The sequence below is a fragment of the Carassius auratus genome, chromosome 21 (assembly GCF_003368295.1).
Source record: "Carassius auratus strain Wakin chromosome 21, ASM336829v1, whole genome shotgun sequence".
NCBI lineage: Eukaryota > Metazoa > Chordata > Actinopteri > Cypriniformes > Cyprinidae > Carassius > Carassius auratus.
This window is the reverse complement of record NC_039263.1, coordinates 13,420,857-13,446,704: the sequence shown is the minus strand read 5'-3', so window position 1 is coordinate 13,446,704 and position 25,848 is coordinate 13,420,857. Positions and strand designations below refer to the sequence as shown.

Genomic DNA, 25,848 nt, shown 5'->3' with positions numbered 1-25,848 from the left:
GCATCACGGCTCTACTGGTGTGTTTGAAGTGCTCTCTGCCCTAAGGTAATGCACCAGGATAAGGGCTCACATTCCTCATGTTATGCGTTCACTTCCATATTTCAGTCGAGGCATTCAGCTCAAAGCAGAAAGGTAGTCTTGAATTCCTCTTTTATATCAGAGGAATTACCTGGAGCAGTAATGCAGGTTTACACTGATTTATCAACATTTAAAGAGGGCAGAGGCCTTCTGAAGTGTTTTAATGACCAATTACATACAATCATTTCAAAGGCATTCGGTTGGCATTCGGTTGGCATTCATATACAAGTCTGCATCATATTAATTTGTCATATATAATAGTGATTTGGCTTAAAAGTCAGTCCATGTGATTTTAATGTTTACTTTTGGCAAGGGCGAGCATATGAAAATGTAATTTTATGTTTTAGTTATTATTTATAGAGAGTCTTGTGGTCTCGCTATATTGATCAAGGGTGCAGCAGTGACTGTCAGCACCATTTGAAAATGATCTGCGTTTATAAAGCAGTACACAACAGCGATTCAAGCATGCCCAGTTTAGACATTTTTTGATTCTTAAGAGCTAAAATCTGATCCCACCACAGAATCATATTCCTCTTCCTCAATGCCAGAATTCCTCTTGTAATAGAGCTTTATAATCAGTTCAGCTAGCACGCTAAGCTGTTAACTAAAAATACAAAATAGCAATAACAAAATAACATTACATTTGAATATGACCAATTTTAGCTCTTGTAATATAATTCTGTTGTAATTTTTCAGTTATTGGTTAGAAATGGTATATATTTTGAATATAATAAAACATTTTAATTGAAAGGGAAAATATGGTAACTAAATAAGGAAAATAACGTTCTTCTGAGGAACATGAACAATTATATTTTTAAGGATGTCTCATTTTATGTCTTTTATTTTGTCCATACAACGATACTTTATGGGGCCCAGTGCAGTTTTGAACCCATTGCATATTTGAACTTTCATTGCATATATAAAAACATATTTTTTGTTTATTTTACATAAGAAAGTCATACAGGTTTCTAATAGCACAATGTTGACTTAATGAACTTTTTTTGGATGAACTATCCCTAAAATTACCACATTTTCAGGATTACTAATATTTACCATTCTAATCAGGCACTAGACAGAGTAGCCATAGAAATCTCAGTCTAAGCTATTAAAATGGTTTTGTTGAGGAAGGTGGATTGGAATCTGTACGATGCTTTTTAACAAGGTAATTTTGACACCCATAGTCTTTGCTGTGTGTGATGATGCTCTGTTTGTTTGATGTGCAGAACATTTGATTTTGTTCTCTAGTCATTCTCTTGTGAGCTTGTTTCAAAGTGTTGGTCATTGTTGTAATTGTGTGTAAATGCTTGCTTATCAGTTCCATTTGTTTTTTTCCCCCATTTCTCCTTTTTATGCATGCTGTTCCTCCTGTTTCCCTCCTCCTTCCTCTACACCGCACCTCCTCTCCTCGTATGCTCAGACGCTGCGCCCAGCACTGAAGCCGCAGCTCACGGTTGGTACCTCTCCCTCCTTCTTCTGCCAGCACAGCATGGCATTCTCTGCATGCCAGCTGAGTACTGTACAGCATGTAACGGCGACATGCACAGGATGCGGGAATGAGACTAATGTGTATTTGCTGTATATGTGTCTGTCTGTCCGTCCGTATGTCACATCCTTTATCCCTATCGCCGTTCACCCGCAACGACCCACCCATTCGCCACGGCTCTCCTCTGGGAGTTTTAATCAGACCAATCGCCGTGTAATCCCAGCCCACGTCTCACATCCACCCCTCCTGCATGAGCCCTTCTCGAGTCCTTGTTGCCATTTTTGACTTCTCACCTTTTCGAGTCCTCACACAGTTCCCAACAGACACTCGTAATCCACCCGCAATAATTTTTCATGAATTTAAATGACGTCCAAATGGCTGTTTTTGATTTCTGAGAAATCAACGGAGAGCCTTTTCTCTACACGACGCAGATGGCATTGTACTCCACCTTGGTGCGCCAGCTCCACTCGCAAATCACAGAACGGGGACCATTTGCATAGCTCACGGGCTTTATTGTGTTTTACAATATACCACGAAAGCGCTTTCTCAATTCATTAAGCCCTTTATCCTCATTCTCAGTTTGTTGTGGCAGATGCTTGTGTAAATGTGTTAGATTTAGTATAAAGGCTTTTCATGATACTGTGTAATTATGTCACCTGTGCCTTGTGAAACACCCTCTAATGATTTAATTAGCTTTCGTGTTTTGGCTCGCACCAGATCACACCTCAAAATGGACACTTTTCTGCACCCCTGGCAACCTCACAAACTGACCAAGTTGCTTGTTTACATATATATCTGCGACTTCCCATATGGAAAAGGTTAAACCAAAAACAAGCGGCAGAAGATCTAAAGGTTAGGGCTATTCTTTTGCATTTGCATAGTTTGGATGTGCCTACAGAACATGGTCAGGTTTGACTGTGTACCAGAGCCATAATTGAGCTTTTGTACAGTTCACTGCATTTCTAAATACCATGTCACAAGGCCAATGTTAACCTTGTACAGTTATATCAGCTTGGCAGTGATGTATAACTGAATCACTGTACGCTATTCCAATAATCCAAAGCAGTTTTTGATCCTACAAAAGGTTTTCGGTTATGGAGAGAGAACACAAGGTAAACCCAGGGGGCTTTGTCTCATGACACAAATTGTTTTTAAATGTAGTGCTTCTTATCTTTGTGTTCTCTAGATTTGACATTGAGCATTTTTGGTCTGTCTTTTATGTTGTTGCGGAACTGTGAAAAGGGTTAGTCATCTCAATGGTTCCTGTCATCTCTTTCATTATCGAAATGGACAGGAAATTCCTTGTTTGTAAAATGTCAAGCATGTTCATCCATTCTTTAATCCGACTGTAGAATTGGTGTCCTGACCTGTTGCAAATGTGTGTTTCTGCTAATGCCAAGATGCTTGTTTGTGTTCGAAACAGCACTCCGCACCCTGTGGTAAAAATGCATGAGAATTAAGTCACATTATTTCCAGAATAAAGACGTCTAGTTTAGTCTAGCACAGGGAGCCGCTCATGATGGCAGAGCAAAGCATCTATGTTCCTCCTCAGAAGATCCTCGCATTTGCATCTTGTCACACCTTGTGTGTTTTATGTGGTTCGCTTTTGTAGCTAATACACATACTCTGTTTACCATCTTATTTTCCTGGGTGCGCTACTCTCACTGTTCAGGAGATTTCTCTTCTCTCTGATAACAGTCTTTTTTACCCTCTCTGGTGTAGCCTAGCAACAAGCTGCTCAAGCAATAAGTGGGGTTTTCAGCAGAGGTTGAGGTAGGAGTCTGACATAGTGGGCAAGATTCCTTGCTAGAACAGAAAGCTACAGCAATGCCACAGAAAACAGTCTTATTTGTGTATTTGTATCGCATTCATTCAAGCTTTTTACTGTCTCTTAGTCTTTTTGTCCACACACTATTTTGCAAAATAATCATTGAAAAAATCACCTTGCATTCTTTGCAAACTATGCACAGTCCGTTAGGTGGCCTTAACTACTACAGTATATACTTAAATAAATAAATATGTACAATGCACTTACTGTGTTCTTATTGGGCGATTTGGTAGCATGGGTAGGTTTTAGGGTGGGTTATGGTATAAGGAAAGCTTCAACAATATAATTAAATGAAAAATTAATTACAAATGCAATTACATGCAGGTATTGGTTTTAAATATAAGTACAATGTAAAAACATGTACACAATAAATGCATTGTATCAAGTGCATAATTTAAATTTAAATAGTATATAGTGGTTAAGGCCACTTAATAAAATTTGGACCATTATTAACTTTATTAACTTAAATTATTATCTATTAAATAACTTTTGATTGTCTTATTGTGCACAAAATAGCAATATCACCTAGGTTTGGGTAACATTTTTCAAGCCAGTCACCTGAACTGTAAAGTTAAAAACTGTAAAAATCCAGCTATTGCATTACTAGTGAATATTATTAGATTAATACACACATGTTTTTAATGTGATGTAAATGACCATTTGTATTTTTTATTTAAATATTGTCACGCCCCTGGTCTCATTATGTTGCGTTTTCACTGCCTTCACTTTATGGATTACCCCATGTGGATTATTAAAGACTTTGTATAATCACCAACCACGTTTATGTGCTTCTCTCTTGCAACACACTGTGACAGAAGACCAGACCTTGAAAAAGTCTGGTGTTTTTTTGCCGCGTTTTGTTTTTCCTTTTGTCAGTGTTTGTTTTATTTCATGGATGATCCTTCGTCTTCCACCTCCTGCTGAAGCAGAGGAGCCTTTCCCTCGAGGATCATACAAGACTATTCGTGGAAATTGCCAACCATACCCACTACCCGGACTACTGCTTCTGCACTTTCTACAAGACCAGCCTGAACTACAAGTGCAGAGCATGGTTGTCTGGAGATGGTCCTCTGGGGAATATCGCCCCCTTTGTGGAGTGGGTGCTAGTGTCTTGTGCATTGCCTCTGACCGCCTGCTACGATGGAGAAAGCCACGGATGGTGTGAGCATGAAGAGGAGCTCTCCCCCCTGAACCACGCTGATGGTGAGCTGAATATGGTGCAGCAAAGGGGTCTAAATTATGAATTGGATCTCATAAGGTAGGAGTCTGAACTGGAAATTGAACTGCCCCCTCTCCTCTCCTCTCCTCTCCTCTCCTCTCTCCGTCGTCTCCGCTGGTCCCATCCAGCCCTCCTTCATCCTTGGTTTCCTCGTCCTGCCCTAAGGGGGTTTCCAATCCTCCAGTGCCTGCTCCTAGAGAGTGTCTTCCAGTGCCTGCTCCTTGAATGCTCTCTCCATTGCCCGCTCTTCAAAAGTCCTTCCAGCCTTCTCCACCACTGTCGTCTGGCAGCCCCTCCGCTCGCCCTTAGCCCACCATCTGTGCACAGGAGTCTAACACTCTCCATGAGCGTAGTGGCTGGAGGATCCCTTGTCTCCGCCTCCACCCTGTGAGTCCCGGACTCCGCCTCGGCCCTTCGACCCAGCAGCTCCATCATGGCCCCTAGCTCCTTCTTCTCCACCATGTCCTGTCAGTCCACCAGCTCTGCCGGGATCCCTCGTCCCTCTTGCTCTGCCTTGGTATGTCATTTGACCATCTGCCACCCCAGGACTCATCCCTCCATCCCTTAGTCTCTGTCCGGATCCTCGGTGTCACCCTGGCTCATCAGCTCTCAATCTCCGCCTCAGGCTCTTCCACCTGATCCACTACTGTCGGTCAGGCCCTGGAGTCTTCGGCCCTTCCTCCACCATCGGCTTCACCATGGGTCGCCTTGGGTGGCCTTGGTCCCACCTCGCTCCTCCCTCCATGGTCTCTTTCTGCTGGCCCCCTCCTGGGGGTCCGTCCTCCACCGGAACCTCCTCCTTGGTACCCACCCAGACCCAGACTTTTACACTGGCACCCACATTGGTATTAATCACACCTCACTTCACCTGACCCATTGCGTGTGCGGTCACACTCTTTTCTGCCTCTCCTCAAGCTGATTTGTTGCCATGAAGTCACTGTTTTCAAAGCAATATATGCAGATCTCGTTCACTTATTTATTTATTTATTTTTTCCTTTAGATCTGCTGTGAATTAAGATGAGAGTGAGTGAGAAGCCCATTCAGTAGGTCCTCCATTTGGCTCTGTCTTTCTCTGCTCTCAGTATATCGCTCCATCCAGGCATACTCCTCATTCCTGTTCATTTCCAAAGAGGATGATTGAACACACTTCACTTATTCTTGTCATTTCATCATCCTTTGTTCAGTGTGGCACCACACAACATGTTTGAGGCTGGGCTCGGTAAACATGACGCCAGCATCTTTTGATGATTTGCTTTAAGTAACAATGCACCAAAGAGCCCGTAAGAAACCAGGTGTAAAATAACCGCTTTGTTTGCCTGTGATTGCGACAAATGGAAAATCACTCCAGTCTGGCCAACCAGTTTGGAGGACTATTTGCTCGCAATTATAAAAGTAAAACTTTTCAATCTTCGTCCTCAATATGACTGAGTCTGCCTTTTCATAAAGGCATGGGTCTTTTCAGTAGGGATGTAATAATGGCTTTCATTTTTCTTGTTGCTGTGGCCACACCTGTCACAATTTTCATAATGGCAGAAATGAATTAAATCTACATTTTTGTCCTATGAATGCTAAAGAGAATGTCTTTTGTGAAACAAAGCCTCTAAAATAAATAGCAGGCTTTAGAAAAGGATGAATGAAAATCTGCGAGTGTCACACATGGTGCCAAAATTAAGCAAGGGCTTATTTAAGCCTATCTCTCCCTCGCTCTCTCACCGGTAAATCTAAGCCGCTGTTTGACATGAACTTAGCCACCTCTGATGTGAAGCTGTTTTATATGCCAATGTTAACTGCCTCTCCCTCATCCTCTCAAAGCAGTCACCATGACGATTCCTCTGCCCGTTGTGGCATAGTAAAGCCTGTGTTACTTAACGTCTTGTTTTCAAACACTCTGATCTGAATTCCTTTCAAGCATTAGAAAAGACAGCACACAAAAAATGTCAGAATCTGAGAGGATGTATATGGAAATGAGAATATGCATCTACTGATTCCCTTTGGAAATAATTTGCTTTAGTTTTTGATTTGGGCCAGAGGTTTTCTGAGGGTGCTGTTGTTGTTGATGAATGCGCTGGGACATTCACTTTGTGTCTGTTTCTGAGATGCTGAGCAACACGTGGGGGTTCATCCAGCTTCAGCTTCAGCTTTTTTACTAATTTCATTGGCAGAGCAAAATTAGCCTGGAAACTATGTCTACAAGACGAAAGTCACCATTGTGATGAGTCGGCAGCCTCCCTCCTAATTATCTGCATCACCTCGTCCCTTAATCGCGCCCTTTGCCAGGCTCCCGACAGGAGTGGGTGCATGAGAGAGGAGAGGCGCTGAAATAGCCAGGGCTGGCGGCTTGTGATGAGGCACACCTGAAGCGAATAGATCCTTATCACCACCACGCTGGTGTCCTTGTGGGTCCAAGAAGGGTGCATAGAGGGACTCCCGTGCCGCCAGTGCCGTGAGCTGCTGGATCCGCTGTCCAGTCAAGAACTGCACCCGTTATACAGGATGCCGGGACATTTATCCCCGAGAAGCGCTGTGGGCCTAGAAGGATGAAGACACTCAGAAGAAGCCACCTCCCCTCACGGCCCAGACCACTTCCTTCCCGGACACTGTCCCATCTTCACGAACCCAGCAGCATGATAAAGACACCCAGATCCCCTGTTTATTTTGAACACCATTTCCCTTTGGGCTCTTTTATTCCCTGTTTTTGCTATTTTCTGTTCATACGTGGCACAAAATAAAACATAAATGGTTGCTTTAACTGCCAGTGAAATGGCCTCTCGGGTGGGCCTTGACCATTTAAAGTGGCCATGATTCCTAGAACTTCTGCCATCAGTCTTAAAGTCTGTCTACACGAGACTAAAACACCTGTGGCTTTCACTTTATGCACAAAAACAGAACTGATAGAATTTATGTATGAATCAAGTCATGCTGTTATTCAATTCAAAGTTCTTTATTACTGTCGATATTTTTGGCCTTATACAAAATATTATACTCAGACCCTCAAAGACTGATTAGGCAGAGCATCCATTTCCCCTTCGTCAAATGTAACATTCTGCATTTTTGTTCTGATTATAATCTTTGATAGAGATCTGACAGGCGGCACTCTCTCTTTAGGACGGTTATATGTTGTGGGCATCTGAGGCCTGTTCTCTTTGCTCCATCTCCAAAGACGAGCATTTGCTCTTTCATCGCTCTTCTGTCCAGTGGGGATGAAAGGGCAGGGCCGTTAACAGCTCTGGAGCCGTAGTGTTAGTTGATGCCCCCATAGCTCTCTAATCCTCCAGTAGGAGAGGTGAACGGGATGGAAAGGACACACCTGCCAACACGCCTGTCAGCCTTAGCCCAGGAGGAGGAGATAATTGAGCAGATTCTGAACCACAGGGAGTGCCGTTGCAGAATACAGTGGGATAATGACCACTTTGTTCCCAGCTGGACTGAAGCAGGTGAAGCAGAAGAGTTGGTGCCTTTTATGTCCCCGAATTGTCACATTTGGATGCCATCATGGCCAGGGCTTTCATCAATCAACAGGACTGAGTTCTTCTGCAGCTTCAAGGGTCGCCTCTTTTGCAGACTTTCTCTGGGTCTGCCGTTACTCGCTTTTTCTCTCCTATACCTCCTTTCGCAGCCACGTTTGCTTAGTTTTAGCGAGTGATGTATGACTGTCAGTGGTACTTTGCTGCGATGTGTAGTGTTTCTGATGAGCAGGGTTTGGAGTAAGGATGGCGTGTGAATGGCTGAGGCAGGGCTCTGAGGCACCTTCTGGACTACCTGCAGGTACCTCGCAGGTGACGTGCATATGCTGCAGTAATTAGTCTGAGAGTTGTGCAGCATTAACAGAAGCAGAGGGTTTGAGATGGCAAAAATTCACACCTTTCTCCTCTTTACACTCTGCTCCACTGACTAGTAAGTAGGAACATAGAGAGCCAGCTTACATGGGCCAGTTTGGACAGAAGAAATAACATGGGTTTAAGATGGCTTCAGTATCCCAGCAGACACAGACAGTCTCAGTACTCTAGCCTAATTGGAAACAACATTCCTCTTTTATGCAGCAAGGGCTAAACAATAAGGATTTTTCTGTGTGCAACATTTTTGTAAGTCTCAACACACACAAAAAAATGAATCTATATTGTTTTTATTATTTTATTTTACATTTATATTTTTCCATATATCATTTGATTTGTAGGTTTATATCTGTTTTCTTGTGTATGTATTTATTATTTATTTATATTTTATATTTATTTATTATTTTATATTTATAATGTAATTTATTATTAAACATAATGCACAATGATAATAATTTACAAATTCTAATAATAAAAAAGTAATTATGTGAAAAGATACAATTAAAATAATTATAAATATCAAATTATACATTTATTTTTTACACTTTATTATAAATTAATTATTATATTATATTATATTATATTATATTATATTATATTATATTATATTATATTATATTATATTATATTATATTATATTATATTATATTATATTATATTATATTATATTATATTATATTATATTATATTATATTATATTATATTATATTATATTATATTATATTATATTATATTATATTATATAGATGGAAGCAGTGAAAGAGGAGACCCGAAAAAGGTGGTGAACTTGAACGGTGTTGTGTAATATGCCTTAACCACTAGGCTACAACTCCATATATTTGCTTATATTTAAAGGCTGCATTTTCCATTTTCTCTTCCAAGAGTTGACTGCAAAAATTGCTTGCCTAAAAGGTGCATTAGCACTATTATTAAGTGAAACTATGTTGTCCATCCTGCCTCTTTTATCTAGCAATTAAATGTCCTTGGGCATCAATTAAGTTTCACATGAAACATTACTCTTAGTAGTCCAGCTGGCTGAGAAAAAAAACATATATAATCTCCTCCCCACTGACTATATAACTATAGCCAGCCAGAAAGCTCACACTGAGAGCAGGGGAACTTTTCTCTCTCCAGCCCATGCATTGAAGCTAGAGCACAAGTTGCTTTCATGTGAGGACTGTATTAGATGAACACCTGTGCTAGCTTCCTCCAGTCAACCAGCCAAAGGTTTTCATTTACACCACCAGCAAGTGGTTTACCTGCTGTGATGGAGATACAGCATTGCACCGTTAGCCCTCAAAGTGACAGAATTTCACAAGAAGCCACACAAAATGAGGTTCCAGGGGTGTCTGCCAGATACATTCCCCTTACATGACATGGTATGACTTTTTATTCAACGCTCTCTCCCTACTGTCACAAGGCTCATTGTGGAATTCAAAGCCATTGATTTGGTGCTCTGATAAAGTCAGCAAGACCCTGGCCTGACCCTGGCCTGTTGTGCGGAGTTTGCGCCTGCGCTCCGCCCGAGGTGATCGGATGCTGTCTGGCTCTGTCTGTTTCCTGGCGACTGAGGGCGAAGAATTAACACTGATCCCTAAGCTCAAGGGAAATGAGGGAAGCGGCATCTGAGGAATACACCCCTCTCGTCCATGGCTTTGTACGGTTCCCTGGAAGGGACATCTTATCCTGGATTAGCTCTGACAAACTTCACTTCCCCTGCTTCTCACAGAATGGAACAACGCGAGTCCCTTGTGCCGAATGTGTTGTTCCCAGATTTGCATAATGCTGGATTGTTGTGAATGCGAGTTAGTCCACAAAAGCAGCCGAAGCAGCCTGAGGATTTATTGATGTTTGAAGGGCAGACGAGGAGAAGCCAAAGCAAAAACATGGCTGTACTGAAAGTACAAATGATCAAGCATCTCTTAACCACAGGATCTGGTTCATCGTCCACGAGTACGCCTCAGGCACACCTGTCAAGCTCGAAATCCGTGGCATCTAAGCAGCTTGTAAAGGTTGCCCTCATTCTATGTCCTGCCTCCGAATGACCCCCATGGCACAGTTCTGTCCGCCTCTGTAACTGTAACTACAAAGCTGCAGAGGCTGCCGTATGTGTCAACGCTGATGGAGCTTGAGGTGGAAACTGACAAAGAGGAGTGGCCGCAGTGACAGGTATGATAAACAGATGGCACGCAAAAGGAAAGGGCGACCTAGTGACGTACCTCGACTCCTCGTGGGATCTTTCCTACCTGCAATGCTTTTGTCTCTCTGGTCTCTTGCCATCATTAAGTTCATTTTGAAGTAATTACATTGTTAATATTTTTAAGTGGAAACCTTTCGGAATGGCCCCAGAGATTTTAGCAGAGGAAATTGAGTGGAAATTGAAGTGAATATAACCGGTGTTTGTCATCAACAATAGGCCACGCTTGAGTGTAATTGCTAATCATAATGATTTGTCTGAAGGAACACGAGACACTCTTTATCTCAAGCTTCTTCAAACAGGCCAAGCAAAAGGAAACAAAAAGGTTATGAGAGAGATTCAATCTTTTTGATTATGACTTAGACTTCATTTTGTCTCTGTCAACATGACTGATTTTTTTCAAACATTGCTGTGAAAATTCCACTGGACTATGACTTGAGACTTTTGTGTTTACCGAATAGAAAGCAACATATTCGATTTGCCGATATCCCTCGCCCTTAAAGTTGTTCAGAAATGTTCCGAAACACTTGAACACATCCAGGTAAAAACATTTCAATCCAATTTTGTAGCACAAGACCACTGCATACACATTACCTCTAAGTGGCTATAGCAAAATTGAGCTTTATACATAAGCTTCTGAATGGTGTGACTGCAACACAGGGGGTCAATGAGATTTTTAATTACATTTCCATTACAGCACAGGACTGCTGCTGGGCTGAAGGAACAGGTAAATATAGACAGGGTTTGCAATAACACATCTGTGATCCATCCGACCACGGGCCCAAGAGCAGAGTCATTTCATTCCAATCTGCTCACACTTTCACCATGGCAATCACTTTTGCTTAATTACAAGATTAGAGGATCTAATTAGAAGATCTGCTGTCTTTGAAATCAACACATCCTTTGAAATGAGACACTTGCGTTGCCCAGAGGGTAGACTTTTCCCTCCTTGTCAAATCGATTACTCTTGAGTGAGTGCAATGGGTTCTGTTTGCCCGTGGACAGGGTGAACCTGACTTTTTTTTTTTTAAGGTGGTTTAATTGTTTCAGTACGGAGAGAAAACATTAACACAAGCCATCTTGTATAGTCCGTCAACAACTGCCTAGCACACCACTCGCTGTTGTCACATTATTTCTTTTTATTTTCTGTGAGCCACCATTCAATCTAGAACATCTCTCACTTTACCTATCACTTAGTCTTAATCTTTCAAGCAATACTTGAAAGTAAAAGTAAAATGCAGTATAGTGCAGTATTCTTTCTCCCCATGTAGATAGAAGGAACATTTCCATCCATCATGGAAATGGCATACAGAGAGAGATGAATTAAGAAAATTGCCACAGACGTTCCTTCCTTTTCAAAGTCAAAACAGATAAGCCTGATGCAGAGTAGCTGCCTTTTTTTTATATAATGCTTCCATGTGATTTGAGGCAAGATTTCGGGTGTTCGGTTACTGGCTGTCAGTACATCATAAGTGATTGAAAGCTTATTGAACATCGGCTCGCTTCTTGTGTTTCTCCCAAAGGAGATATTTTGATGTGGAAGTTTTGTGAGTGAGTACACGCTGGCTGAATTTAATGAGATTTCTGAATGGAAGGCTTTATTAAACTTTATTAAAAGATGAAGGACAAGACACAGAGCCACAATTGGCCTTTTACATGGCCATAAGTGATATAATCTAGCAGCTACATCATCACAAATCGCCTTGCAGATCTTTCATTGCAGATGTTTGATTATGAAGTGCTTCTTTTTGATGATTTTTGGATCACTGGCTAAATCGTAAGGCTTTTTATTTACCAATAATGGTAAAACTCAATATAATAGGCTATGTTCACACTGTCAAGTTTTTTACAGGTATGAGTCTTGAAATGTACTGTTCACACAGCAGCTTATAGTTGCGTTTTGGAATACTGTCTGTATGAACATGCAACGGTAGTCAAGCCAGTATTTCTTATCAGTTATCATAGCAAGAGTGACCAAAGTTAAATCAAAGATGGCGACGTCCATAATACAATAAAGTTTTATTACTTCTGACATGACAAGAGTCCAATCAAGCCACAAGTTCTTTCGTCAAATCTTTTATTAACCAACAGCAGCTTTTAAATTTGGGTGAAGAACGATGCATTTGAATTGGGTACAGAACACAAAACTGATGGTAGCAGCCCTGGTGGAAAACTGACGGGATCTAAAACTTTCAGATGACACACAGTTTATTTCTTCATCACTGTAAGTTACCGAACACAGTGTTGCCACAGTTACTTTGAAAAAGTAACTTAGTTACTTTACAGATTACTTGATTTTAAAAGTAACTAAGTTACTTTACAAGTTACTTTATTAGTTACATTCAGCAGCTGCCAACAACATAAAAATGACAACCGGTTTTGCCAACACCTACTTTATTGGAAGTGTATTTTTAACAGTAACATCAACAATCTATCTCCTGACAATTAAAGTTTAACTTGTTTTTAAGTTTTTACAAAAAATAAAGGCAGTCTTTCTTGACTTAACATAAATACTTCTTTTAATGAAAAGATTTCTCACCATCACTGTATACGCCTCCTCCATGTAAGAAGAAAAAGCTGTTATGTGAGACAGCGCGGCATTGACAGTGGTAGGGATCTTGTTTATTATGGCACGAAACAAGGGCGAGTCAACCGTATTTAATGTCAACATTTCTTCCACAACAAACTGCCCGACTAACTTCTTCAACTCTCCCCCACTTACTGGTTTTGCACCGAAGTCCAGCTTTTGTTGTTTAGGTGGTCGGGGACCTCCTGCTCTGTTTCTTATCACCTGGTGTAACTTGACTGTGCAGTGCTGTGACTCTAAATGTTTTTTCAAATTCGACATAGTGTTTTTGTAGCTAAATAACAGTTGCCGCCAGCACAGAGTGTACAACTGACCTTAATGTTGTCATCTTTAGCTGACACAAACTCAAAATAGTGACTGTATTTCCATCTAGAAAACGCACATCTCTCGCCTGCCTCCATTGTTTACGTTTGTGTCGCTGCGTGGTACGTACACGTGACGTGAAATTCATGCATGCTGAAAACGTGACTTGTCGCATACTTGACTTCACTCCCCGAGATGCAAGAAGAAATAAATATATATTTTTATTAAGGAAAATGACAAAAATAGTAACGCACAGTGGCTTGGTTAAGTAACTTTTTATCTGATTACTGGTTTGGAAATAGTAATGCATTAGATTACTCGTTACTGAAAAAAGTGGTCAGATTAGAGTAACGCGTTACTTAAGCATCACTGATGGAAACACATAACAAACAATAGACCTGTATTTGTGCAGCAGAGCAGCTATTTAATCAGGCTGTATGACATGGCAGACAACTAGTTGCTTATTCCTGTTCCGTTCACGCAGCGCGTGTGTTCCGAGAATGTGGTTGTGAGTTGTGTAAATTGACAGGTTTGAGTTCAGTTACAGAGTGTGGTTGTCACATCCGTAAATAACCGAACAGTGTGTATACATAACCGTATTAAAGAGGTCATGTGATGTTGCTAAAAAGAACATCATTTTGTGTATTTGGTGAAATGTGTTTATGCGGTTTAAGGTTCAAAAAACATTATTTTCCAAATACTGTACATTATTGTTTCTCTTCTACGCCCCATCTTTCTGAAACGTGTCGTTGCAGCATTTATTTGAAATATAAATCTATTTTTTACCAAAATGCAATGCATCCTTGCTTAACCTCAGCTTTTTTTTTGTTTGTTTGTTTGTTTGTTTTTACTTACTGAGTCAACTTTTGTTTATTCAAACAAATAATCTGAAAAAGAATGAAGAACATTAAATGAAACTAAATAAGGAAAAATACAAATGTTGACATATGTGGATACCCAATGAGCCACAGCAAAGTTTATTTCAAATCTCCACTGGAGCAAAGTATCTGTTGCTGCTTGGGCTTCTTTTGAGAAAGTTATTAGAAGTGGGCAATGACCGCCTGAGTCCAAGATGATAAAACAACAGAAGCTTTTTCCTGAGGAAGTGAGGTAATTGACTATGAGTGCAAGATCAAGTGTAGCCACTGGCTCAACTCATGAAGAAAACAGCAGCATATCTCCTCCTCGCACCTGTGCTACGAACAGTAAGGCGTAAACCGACAGCGCTAGCCGTTCTACGACTGCCTTTGAACATTCTGAATATGAGCTGTACACTTCTAACCTTTTGTCATGGCCAACAGGATCGAAACCCCTGTTCTGCTGTCTGTTCTTGTCAATGATTGTTGTTATTCCTGTCTGCTCTCAAAAGATGCGCTTGTACTGGTTTGAAAAGGAAGATATGATAGAACGATATCGTGGAGACACAAAAGAGGCTTATTTTGGGTCATTCTTTAGAAGTCTTCCACTCTTGAAAATGTCAACACTAATGGAGGCAAAAGGAGTGGAATCAATAACTGCTGGTTCTCTATCTGGGGGTCCACACAAGAGACAGTGTTACTTGTGCCCTAGTGGCCACAGACTCATCTGTACCATAGTTTTTGACTTAAGAGTCTAAGTTGTGTTGATGGGACAGATGACCCGCTGAAGTCAATCCAGCTATCACACTTTATTGTCTTGGGAGATTTCTTCAAACCAACAAGCATGACTCCTTGAGGAAGAGAGGTGTTTCAGCACTTCGGCCCTTAGGGTCCTCACCTTAAACCCCTCAGAGACACGTCCTGTCCTCTTTCCATCCAGATTGCTTTTGCTCTGGTATTTCGCTCATAACTCAAGGTCCTGGCGTCATGCAGAGCTCTGTTTGCTCTCAGTCTCTTTTATCCACCTTTTGTCTTCATTTAGACTTTGAACACCAGAATTAAATGTCAGCTTTGGGTTTGGGCTTTGCTTTGTGCTTGTGTGAAATAGGGCTGAGCAGTGATCGAAGGAAGTTAGGCATGCCTGTTACATCAGTATTCTTTGATTTGTGTTTTCTGCCCAATGGCTTTACTTTGAAACTCTGAAACTGAAGCAATTCCACAGTTGTGATTTTCAAATTGTTAGAGGATGAATTATTGGAAGTAGGATAAACTACTGTAATAATACTAATTTAAAAAACGTAGCAACCATTCAACCTACCAACAACAGTATTAGTAATATATACATTTAGATTATAATTGATATTATATTTTTATTGTATAATTGTATAAGGAATATATAGTGAATATAGCATGTTACTGGAAAAGCAACCGTATTGTTTAAGCAGCTCAACTACTGAAAAATGTAGTGAAGTTAGTTGTGTCACTACTTTTAGTTACTCCACAACTCTGGAGGCTGAGGTATTGGATAAGATATTCTTTTCAATTTGCAAGCCTAAGTCGTAAACTACCGTTGAGGCAAGAAACAGGGACTCTAATGAAAAGTTACATAATGGTCTGCATGTTTGAATGTGATAACTTCATCTTAAGGTAACTGGATTAGAGTGCAGCAGTGCAAAATGAGAGAATATTCAGGTTTTTTGTATATCAGGTGGCAAAGAATTATCATTTCTGCTGGGGAAACTGCTCAGCGGAAAAGCAAAGCTGATAGGATCTTTCATCATGTCTTCTCACTGTAATTTGGCAGAAAGAGTCCACTACTGTCAGGTGATTTGCCCCATTTCAAGAAAAAAAAAAACATGCTTAGTGCAACGTCTTAAGACTGATGAAGCTCTTTTCCTCTCTCTCTCTCTCTCCAATCTCATATTCCTCAACACCACCTCCAGCAACCTAAGGTGTGAACCCTGAGAGCTCACAGCAATCCTCCTTCACCACAGGAGAGATATTTCAGAAACGAGAGACTATGGACTCTTGGATGAGTGTCAGATCCGACTATAGATTCATTGTAGTTGCTGGAGGTACAGTACGATGCAATGGCACACTCCAAATTGAAGTTATTCTTTAGTGCTGACCTTGGATGAGCTTCCCACAAATGCCAGTGCAGGAAAATCAGACCCCATCTCAGACTTGGTTTGTTCGGATCAGATCAAAGTCAGCTTTTATCAGTGCCCGATGGCGCTTGCTCTTGCCACTTTCTGGAGAACATTCTTATGCTTTCCATCTAGCGTCAGTTAATTATTCCTTCACTCACTCAGACGCTCGCTCACTTATCCGACTGGGTAATTGCGTATTCCAGTCTCTTATTCTGCAGTCATAAACGTTAAACAGGAATACTGTTTATGGTAATGATTCTTCCATAAGCACCACGCAATATGTGTAATTATATGACTCCGTCTAGTCAAATTGAGATGAGAGCAAATTTCTAGGGTTTCATTAAGATGGCAATTTCTTGGAATTACTTAATATTCCGGTGGCAAAATGGCTGCTGAGATTAGAGGAGGTTGCTTGAGAATTACTCATTTCTAAACCATCTGCTTCTCGAATTACACATTAGCCAAACTGTTGGTTCACAATGGACCCTTATTGAATTACGGTGCAGTCATTGTGTTAAGGGCGGCTCAGCACACCAGTGCACCTCCGAATGTGGTGCGATCACGGGCCTCAATCTTCTTTCTCATCGCCCTGGCTGAGCTCCGAACACCCCTTAATTTGTCTTAAGGCTGTTGAGAGTGGAAAAGAGAAAGATGACATTACAATCACTTGAAGCTGGAGTACTGTCCCAGTCCTCACTCCATTGATAAGTTATGCTAATCTCTGTCAAATCCATTCAGTGAGAGAATGACCCAAGCAGGCAACAAACCCGCAACAATAACTTGCAGCAAAGTGGATGCGGGAGGACGTTTAAGAGGAAGAGCCATCTCTGCCATTCCTAGTCTGTTTATACCTTCATCCATTACACATTAACATCTTAATAGGAATGTGTTAAAGCACGTCTTTAGCCCCCTCCCTTCCTTTTGACAAGCGTGAATTAGGTGTCAAGCAGATTCCCTCTGACTTTAATTGAATCTGCTTTCCCTCTGAAAAAAAAAGGGAAATCTGAAGTCAAAATAGCCTATTAGGTTTATCAAGTCAAGTTTTGTTGGGTTTGGCAGTTAGCCCCACAGCACCATCCCTACATCCCACCCCCACCCTTCTCACACAGGAGTTGTTTATGAGGTGAGATTGGGTGGGATGTTGTACAAGCACACCGCTCTGTGCTTTCTCGCTTTTCGTTATCCTCTAATAAGTTGTGGCCTGGCGTTTTTGTTTTTTGAACTCCCCCTGGAAATCCCCTCGGCTCTCGGGCTCAGGCCACAGATGAGAGCGGGAGATTGCCGTGGGTAAACAGGGAAGACTGATCAACTCCTCGTGACTGGATTACCAAGCGTCGGATTGCTCAGTCGAGACATCCTTCCACTCGCTTTCTTTCCCTTCTCATCATGGTTTTTTATCAAGTGAGATGTTTGGAGTTGGGATGAGCCAGTGGGCTGATAACACAGTACATAGACCATGAGATGGAGCAGGGAAGATCGCATGCTCTCCTCCCTGTTGGGTGTTACCAGGGTCGATTTGTATTTAAACAAAGTGATTTCAACTTTTTCTATTATGTCATGTAAAGGACACATTAAAGCAGTCTCAGGAACTTTTTACCATTCCTTCATTATTTATAATTGTTACTTTTAAGATAATTTTTTTATTTGTGGATTTTATTGTTTTACAATCATTCACACCCAGACTTTAAATACATATATATATATATATATATATATATATATATATATATATATATATATATATTACATTAAAGTGTTATAAACATGTTATAAAGAAACTCCAGTAAAAAGGATTTTTGAGAAATTAGACTTTCAACATGTTATTAAAAATAAATATAAAAATGAGGTAAATGTTCTTTGTTAGCTAAATATTTGGTAATACTTTACTCAAAGTATTTTAACTATTTTAACGATCTAAACGCAAAGTGTACAGTGTATGGCGCAGGTGCACTCAGGGCGTGCCCAAATCCACTTCTGCTATTTTAACGACGGAACAACGGTGGGCGCGCCCGGGCGCACGGTCAAAATATGTTGTCCCTATTCTCAAATGGGTGCAAATGCATTTGCTAATTAAATGACATGGCGCTGGACGGGAAAATGCATACAGTGACAGACTGACACTAGCAAACACCCTTCCACTGCGCCTTGCGTCGCATTGCGCAGGGTGTATGATAGGGCCCTTAATGTTTAATATGTTATAAAGGGTTATTACAGGCTATAGTGCATTATAATTATACTTATATAATTATATATGCTACATTGTAATATATTATATCTTGTCGTAAATAAGTATAACCTAAATGCATAGTGTAACAATGAATTGAGAAGTATTATAATCTATTAACTGTGGTTAAAATTATCCATGAAATTGTACAATGCATTGTAAGGTGCATTTGAAGGCATAATTAATGTATTAAAACTACTTTTATAATGCATCATACATAAAGCCTTTGAGTAAAATATTACCAAATAGTTTTGTAATTTGCACAAAAATATGACTTGTTTGTATTCAGTATGCATGCAATGCTAACCGTATTTGACCATTTGTTTAAAAATGGAAAATAAAATAAAATGTCACCCACAAGAAAATGTTGTTAAACACAATAAATCATTTGAAATGTAGTGGAAATATTTATTATTATCAGGAGGGGAAAAAAAGCATGAAGAAAACAGTTTTTGAAAGTCCACAAGGCCAAATGTGTCCATACTTGAAGAAACAGCCCTTGATGTGCACAGAAAAGTGTGGCACAAATCTTTTGTGTTGATAATTAACTTGGTGATATGGAGATATTTAATGTCTTTTGTTGGTTGGCTCTAGAGCAATGTCTCCTGTCTGTTTTCTTTCAGTACTTCTCTTCAAACTCTAATTTCCGAGGCGAGTGTGAGATATTGATGAAAGATTTTGCTCCTCCTTTGCTCTGTGAAGAACCAATCAAGTCCACAAACCAGCATTAACTTTGGGTTGTCATGGATCCCTACACTTGATCAATAAACTTCACATATCATTACGCTGCGCACTCTCGGAGGCCTGCCGTGTTCACTGGCTGAAATGGAATAAATCTTTGTTAAAAATTGCTTCTGATTCACACTTTTAGTCTTGAGGGCAAAGTGTATTTCTTCAGCTCTGGCTCCAGACAGCTCACAGTCTGTGCCAGATTCGTTTGAGTTATAGTCAAGACTGTAGTTGACAGAAGAATATAAACAACAAGGCTTTTGTCTTCAGAGCTCCACTGTCGCACTCGTAAATGTTTAACCAGTTTCACTCACGTTTTCTGTTTGCATCAGATCTGTTTGATGGTGCCTGTCAGTAGTTTGGAGATCTTATTCTGGAGAGATTGATTTCAAAGATACTTGAATGTTCATTGCAGGCTGTATTTAAAAAAGAACATTTTTATCTACATATGTAACTTCAGCATTCATTTATCTTATATGTTTTACCATATGATTGTTTTGTGTTCCTCTTATTGAATATAATCAAATAGAAAAACTTGTTTTAAATTGCAATATGTCATTTTACTGCTTTAACTGTATTTTTGATCAAATAAATGCAGCCTTGGTGAGCATCAGATGCTTCTTTCAGAAACATCTTACCAACTGCAATCTTTTGATAATGTATACATATTTAAAGCAGCCTTATAATTGACTATACAGTATAAACAGGCTTGATATGCAATGTTATGTTTTCTGTTTCTCAATTCTGTTGCAAGTAACGTATAATCTTTTGACTTTCTTCTGTCAGATTCACAAGCAGGACCAGAAGCACAGAGATTGGACCATGCGGTTATCGGAGGAGTGGTGGCCGTCGTGGTCTTCGCCATGTTGTGTCTTCTCATCGTTTTGGGACGATACTTTGCAAGACACAAAGGTAATTCAGCCCCCAGACTTTCTAGCGGCACATTTCCAAGGTCAATAGACTTTCTAATTATTTGGAATAAGATTCTGGATTGGCGAAGAAGACATCCTGCCGTTGAAGCTCTGCAGGTGCTTTGAATTGGCCCGTGGCTACGACCACATTAAGGCCGCTATTCCTCTGAGTGCACCGTGCTGTTGTGTTCTGTAATATAAAGTGAGCGCAGCATCTCCGCTTTTCATCAGGGCTACTGCCTTCATTATCACGCCACAGACTGAGAGGATGGGAATAATCCCACTCGGAAATGAAGTTTGAAGTGGATCGCTTATTCCCACCACCTTGTAACACTTCCAAGGTTAATTCTAAAGCGCAAAGTCAAACTGAACCCAAACCTAGCGAGGATTTTATGGAAATCTCCTGAATTATTAGCCACAAATAACAGGTTTATTCTTCCGAGCGCGTCAGACTCAGTTTTTGTTTCTTTTCTTGTTTGTTTTATCTAACAGCATTGCATCTAGAAGGTCAGATTTCATCTGCCTTGCTGTAATCAAAGTGTCCCCATCACAGGGTGTTAGTTTGGGGATGTATTACCTGTTGCTCTCGAACATAAAAGACAGTATAACGCAACCAAGTGCAGTGTGGTGAAATTAATGCCTTATTTATGGGCAGGTAAAGTCCCTGGAATCGACCCTCACTCTAAATTAGAGAAGCAGCTCCAGATGGTCTTTAATCTCTTTTAAAACCCCGCAATTGCATCAATCAGAGGCCCCGGGGTGCTGGAGATATTGCTTTTATTAACACGTTTTTTCTTTGAAACCCACACAGGCACCTACTTCACACACGAAGCCAAGGGGGCGGACGATGCAGCAGACGCCGACACGGCCATCATCAACGCTGAAGGGGGCCACAACAACTCGGACGAGAAGAAGGAGTACTATATCTGAGTCCCGAGGCCTCTGTCGTTCTTACTATTTTCTTTTTCGTTTTGTTTTTGGCGGGAGGGGGTGGGGCATGGGGAAACTGAAATTCTTTTCGGTTTACTTGTTTGTTCGTTTCATTTTCTTTCCTGGGGATCGAATGACATAGAATGCTACACGGGCAGCTGAGAAGATGTAGGTATTTGTGTTATACAGTGGGATCAGGGTCAGGGGTGGGGTTTCGGGGCGGGCGGGATACCAGACGTTGCCAGATATGAGTGTAGAAAGCGTCACCACACAGCACTTCCCCAACTGCTGGTATTTTTTGTTCATTTTCGACCATTTGCAGAAAATTCTGTGCCTTGTTCTGAATTTCTTTTCTTAGTCATGCTTTAAACGCCATCCGTCACGTCACACCTTAAACCCTCTCCCTGCAAACACACATACACCACCATCTCCGATTAACTTTATCGCCTTTCTTATGAAGCGCATACCTCTATACATTCCCCTACACTGTGGGCATCTCCTTCAAAACATCATATCCTCTGTACTAAGAGCAGGCCTAGTCACATAACAGCATTCTGACTTACTCAATCCAGAGTCATCAGCATCATGAAGGGAAGAACAAGCAGCATGCTTCCTTCCTGTCCCCTATCAAGTTGATGAGACTGGCAGAGAATTGATCCTGAACGTTGCACCTGTTTTCATTCTGACAGACGGCATCTGCATCACCGCAGAATGCTTTTATCCTTGGTTTGCTTCATTTACTTGAGTTTTTTCCCAATTATTCTGTATGTGCCAGTACATCTGAAGCATCGCAACCGCTCAGAATGAGCATAAGTGCAGATGAACGGTTCCTGCTACACTGCACCTACGGAGAGGCTTATCGTCTCGTTCTGCTCAGCTAGACACAGCCGAAAGCCCTTGCAGCTATTTATTGTTTCGGCATAATGATGTCTAAGGTTTTCTTGGCATTTTCATCCAGACACATTTTCGCACATGCCGTAATAACGAAAGAGTCGCCGTCACTGAAAAAAGGTCTAAATGCTGTGGCTTACGTTTAGTTTTTTTGTCTTTTGCAGTAGTTTCCCATGCAGGGCTGGTGAAGGTGACCCTCTAGCACACGTAAATAACTACCTAAAATTGTGTCAGAGCGAACGCTTTAGAGTCTGTTTCGTTAGGCTCAAGGGAGGATGCATCACAACCATCATGTTTGTAGATGTACAGAGAGGGAAGATTTGGAAATGATTTGATTGCTATAACTCTACTACCTTAAAATACATTTTAACCGCCAAAAAACATCTGCATTTGTGTATCTAGTTTGTAGGCGAGTCAGTGAGGATGTGACATTGATGTTAAGCAGTCGAACAAGTGTGTAATGGTATATGATTGCCTGTCAAGTTAATTGCCTGTTTGTTCTTCCTCAGAAGAAACAGTGGCAATCGCAGCTAGCTTATCCTAGTGATATTAGTATTTGAATAAAAACTGCCCAAATTTCCCAGGCTTCATGATGCGAAAAAGAACCACGGTGACATAATTTCCTCTTGAAGTGTAAACAATGTGTGTTTTATTGTTTATAATTGCTGTGAGTTGCTCCTCCGGGTTCCTGCTTCTGCATAATAGTCCTGGGCTTCAAATGAGGTTAGTTTAAATGAGAGTGAAACAGTCTTTTATTACAAATACAGTTTGAAAAAAAGTGGGAAAAGCTTTTAATAACATTCCAAATATTTTAGGAATACCTTCTACGATGTAATTAGCCGCACTTGTGGATTTTCCCCTATATTGTCAACATGTGACGCTAACCAAAAAACTCTGCCAACACGCTCAAGTATCATGCTCTCTTCGCTCCTGTGAATGCATTAGACATTTCACATAAGCCTAGCTACAAACGTAGCGCCCGTTAAGGGTACATAATCTAAGGTGGCTACGATGTCTAAAGTACTTTTCCTAAAGAGAAGTATTTCTTCTCATTTTCTCATGACTCTCTCTGTAGTGTAAGTGAAGTTAGATGCCATAGTTTAGGCCCTGCTGAAATCAACCTCAGTGTGTAAATAAAACGGCGAGGTTGAGGGGGGAAAACACACTCTGGTTTGCTTTTTCTTATTAACAAAAAATTTTAAAAAATAAAAAAATACCAAGCATCCACTGAGACGTTTTAGAGTATGTGCATTAACCATGAGAAACATGTTTGGACGCATTTGTTTTTACGTAGAATACAAATCCGAGGGAATGTCTTGCAGCTTGATGGTTACCGTTGCAGTTGAGATATACAGTTGTGTGGCTTGTGCTTAACTAGTGAGCATCATTTAGCTTTGGTCTGGCAGCTTCTGAACAGGATTTCAGACATCCCTTCTTCTCTTTTGCATATGTGAGAGACATGACATCAGTATACTAATTTGTGGTATTTAGACTGGGCCGATGTACATTTTGTTCAACTCGTTATGTTAGACCTGTTTTAATGTGATTAATGTGGTTTAATCCACTCTGCTAGACTCTGAGGACTTAAGACAGATGGCCGATGGGAAGACGCGGTTACTCCAGTGATCTGTTTTGTCGTCTGCCTCTTGTACAGCAGGTTGAATTGAAAGTGTCCAAATATAACTGCTTGTTTCGAGATGTGAACTGGGTTCGGTTTCGGTTCTGTTGTCTCTGTTGTCGTGTTTGTTGCTTTACTAGTGCCCCTTGTTTGATAGTGCAACAGTGTTACTGATGGAACTTGATTTGATTTCTTTTATTTGAACTTGACAGTTTGATTTAAGCCCTGTCTCAGGTTCACAAACAGTACATGGTATGTTTGCATCTCAGGTAGAATGCAAAAGTCGAGCCCCTGATTAAGAAAATGTAAATTCAATACAAACCAGATCAAGCATGATCTCAATTCAAATGGTGAATTTTACATTAGAACTACGTTTTGTGTATTTCTTTTGTTGATGTTGTTTATTTGGTGCACTGTAAAATGCGTACATAATGTACACACTATGTTGAGTTACTTGAGTATTATTCTTTTTTTAGACCTACTTCACACAGAGAGGACAGGAAAGGACAAACCAACTGCTCTCATGATAAAATGACATTATTTTACAAGTTTTAGAAGAAAATGAAAACAAATATGAAGGCCCACCTGTAAATCTAATCATCAATGGGATATAAGCAGATCGTATGATATAAAATTATACGAATTCACTCCCAATTTCGCAAAACGTAAAATAGTTCATTTCCATGAGAGTGTGTTGGGGCAAACAAGTATCAATTTGAATTCAAAGTCGACATGTTTCTCGTTCTGGTTCCAGCTAGTTTGGAAAGGTTGAACGTTTATCATTATCATTGTTTTTAGGTTGGTTATTTTTTTTGTCTTTCTGCTGTACTTGAGCAATGTTAATGTGTATTAATGAAGAAAAAATGATATTCACATTCCCATACACATTTTGTATTTGTTCATATTAGACATTTTTACAGAAAAAAAAATGGAGAGTTCTTGTCTTAATAAAAAAGAAAAGATATTAATGTTCAAAGTAATGCTTGGTTTTGGTGCTGTTCTTTCCTGTGTTACATGACATGAAAATAAGTCATACTTCTGAAAGCACAAGCAAAAAGACCTATATTTTGCTGTCATCAATGATCTACAGTTCAGCAGGACCTGAATCTATTTGAAGGCTGGCAGAATCTCATCAGGAAAATGTGGTATGTTTGTCTTATAGGATACTTGTGCCATTAATATTTAATATTCGACTACATACATGTTTTTCCTCACAAACCTTCAAAGAATGTGTTACATCTGATGTTCCTAAAATATCTTTAACAATTTAGCCATTGCACTATTTACATTTCAGTGTCCTTGGTATGTTCTTTAGAGCAGTGAATGTACATTATTATCATATGATCATATAGAATTCTGAGTCTTTGTGCTGTGTTTGATTTGCTCCCACAGATACATTAGTGAGCTCATTCTATTTCTAAATACATCAGGACTGTTCTAAAACACTCCAGGATCATTTAAAGGCTTTTAAAGTTTACTTTAGCTTTAGAGCGAGTTCATGAAATCCAGTCGAGGCTTTGCTTTTCGCATCTCCTTATTATCCTTGGCATTCTCAGCTCTGTCACACTTCTGCATTGTGCTTTTATTCGGCTGAACTTCGACCGAGGCAGCCTACAGAAAGAACATCTCTCTAAGGTATAGGGCGCTTCCCGCCGCTTCTTTCTCAAGCTGTCTCATGCCCGCACCCTGACCTCGCGACTCGGTGGCAATCTCAGCGACACATTCTGCAGATGCTGACCTTGAGTTGTAGCTTTTTTTTTCTTTTTTCTACCCTCTATATGATGCCTGGTTTTTGATTGCCTGTGCAGGAGCTCAGCACCACGGTTGTCACACTGCCAAGGCTCAAAGTCACCCTCTGCTCAGATAGGATGGATCTCAAGGTACAGGCAGAGAGGAGCACAGATGTCACGTGGAATCATCTCCGTTCCAGAGAGACACTGAAGCAAGATCTGGGGGAGAAGAGAGTGCTCCGTGGCTCAAGGCGATGGCAGGATTTCATCATGTCCTGTA

At 40.5% G+C, this 25,848-nt stretch overlaps 1 protein-coding gene across 5 annotated transcripts in view; it reads left to right on the top strand.

Moving 5' to 3' along the window:
* The window catches only part of cadm1a (cell adhesion molecule 1a), a 280,121-nt gene extending 255,303 nt beyond the window's left edge, over positions 1 to 24,818 (top strand). For 3 of the 5 annotated variants that reach the window (XM_026196118.1, XM_026196120.1, XM_026196117.1), the window contains 3 exons: positions 1,496 to 1,528; positions 20,275 to 20,400; positions 21,211 to 24,818. In XM_026196118.1, the coding sequence (XP_026051903.1) occupies positions 1,496 to 1,528; positions 20,275 to 20,400; positions 21,211 to 21,329 (278 nt within the window). In that variant the 3' untranslated portion in view covers positions 21,330 to 24,818. The remainder of the gene's footprint in view (positions 1 to 1,495; positions 1,529 to 20,274; positions 20,401 to 21,210) is intronic. The other 2 variants (XM_026196121.1, XM_026196119.1) reach the window with 1 other exon arrangement.
* The last annotated feature ends 1,030 nt before the right edge of the window (positions 24,819 to 25,848 follow it).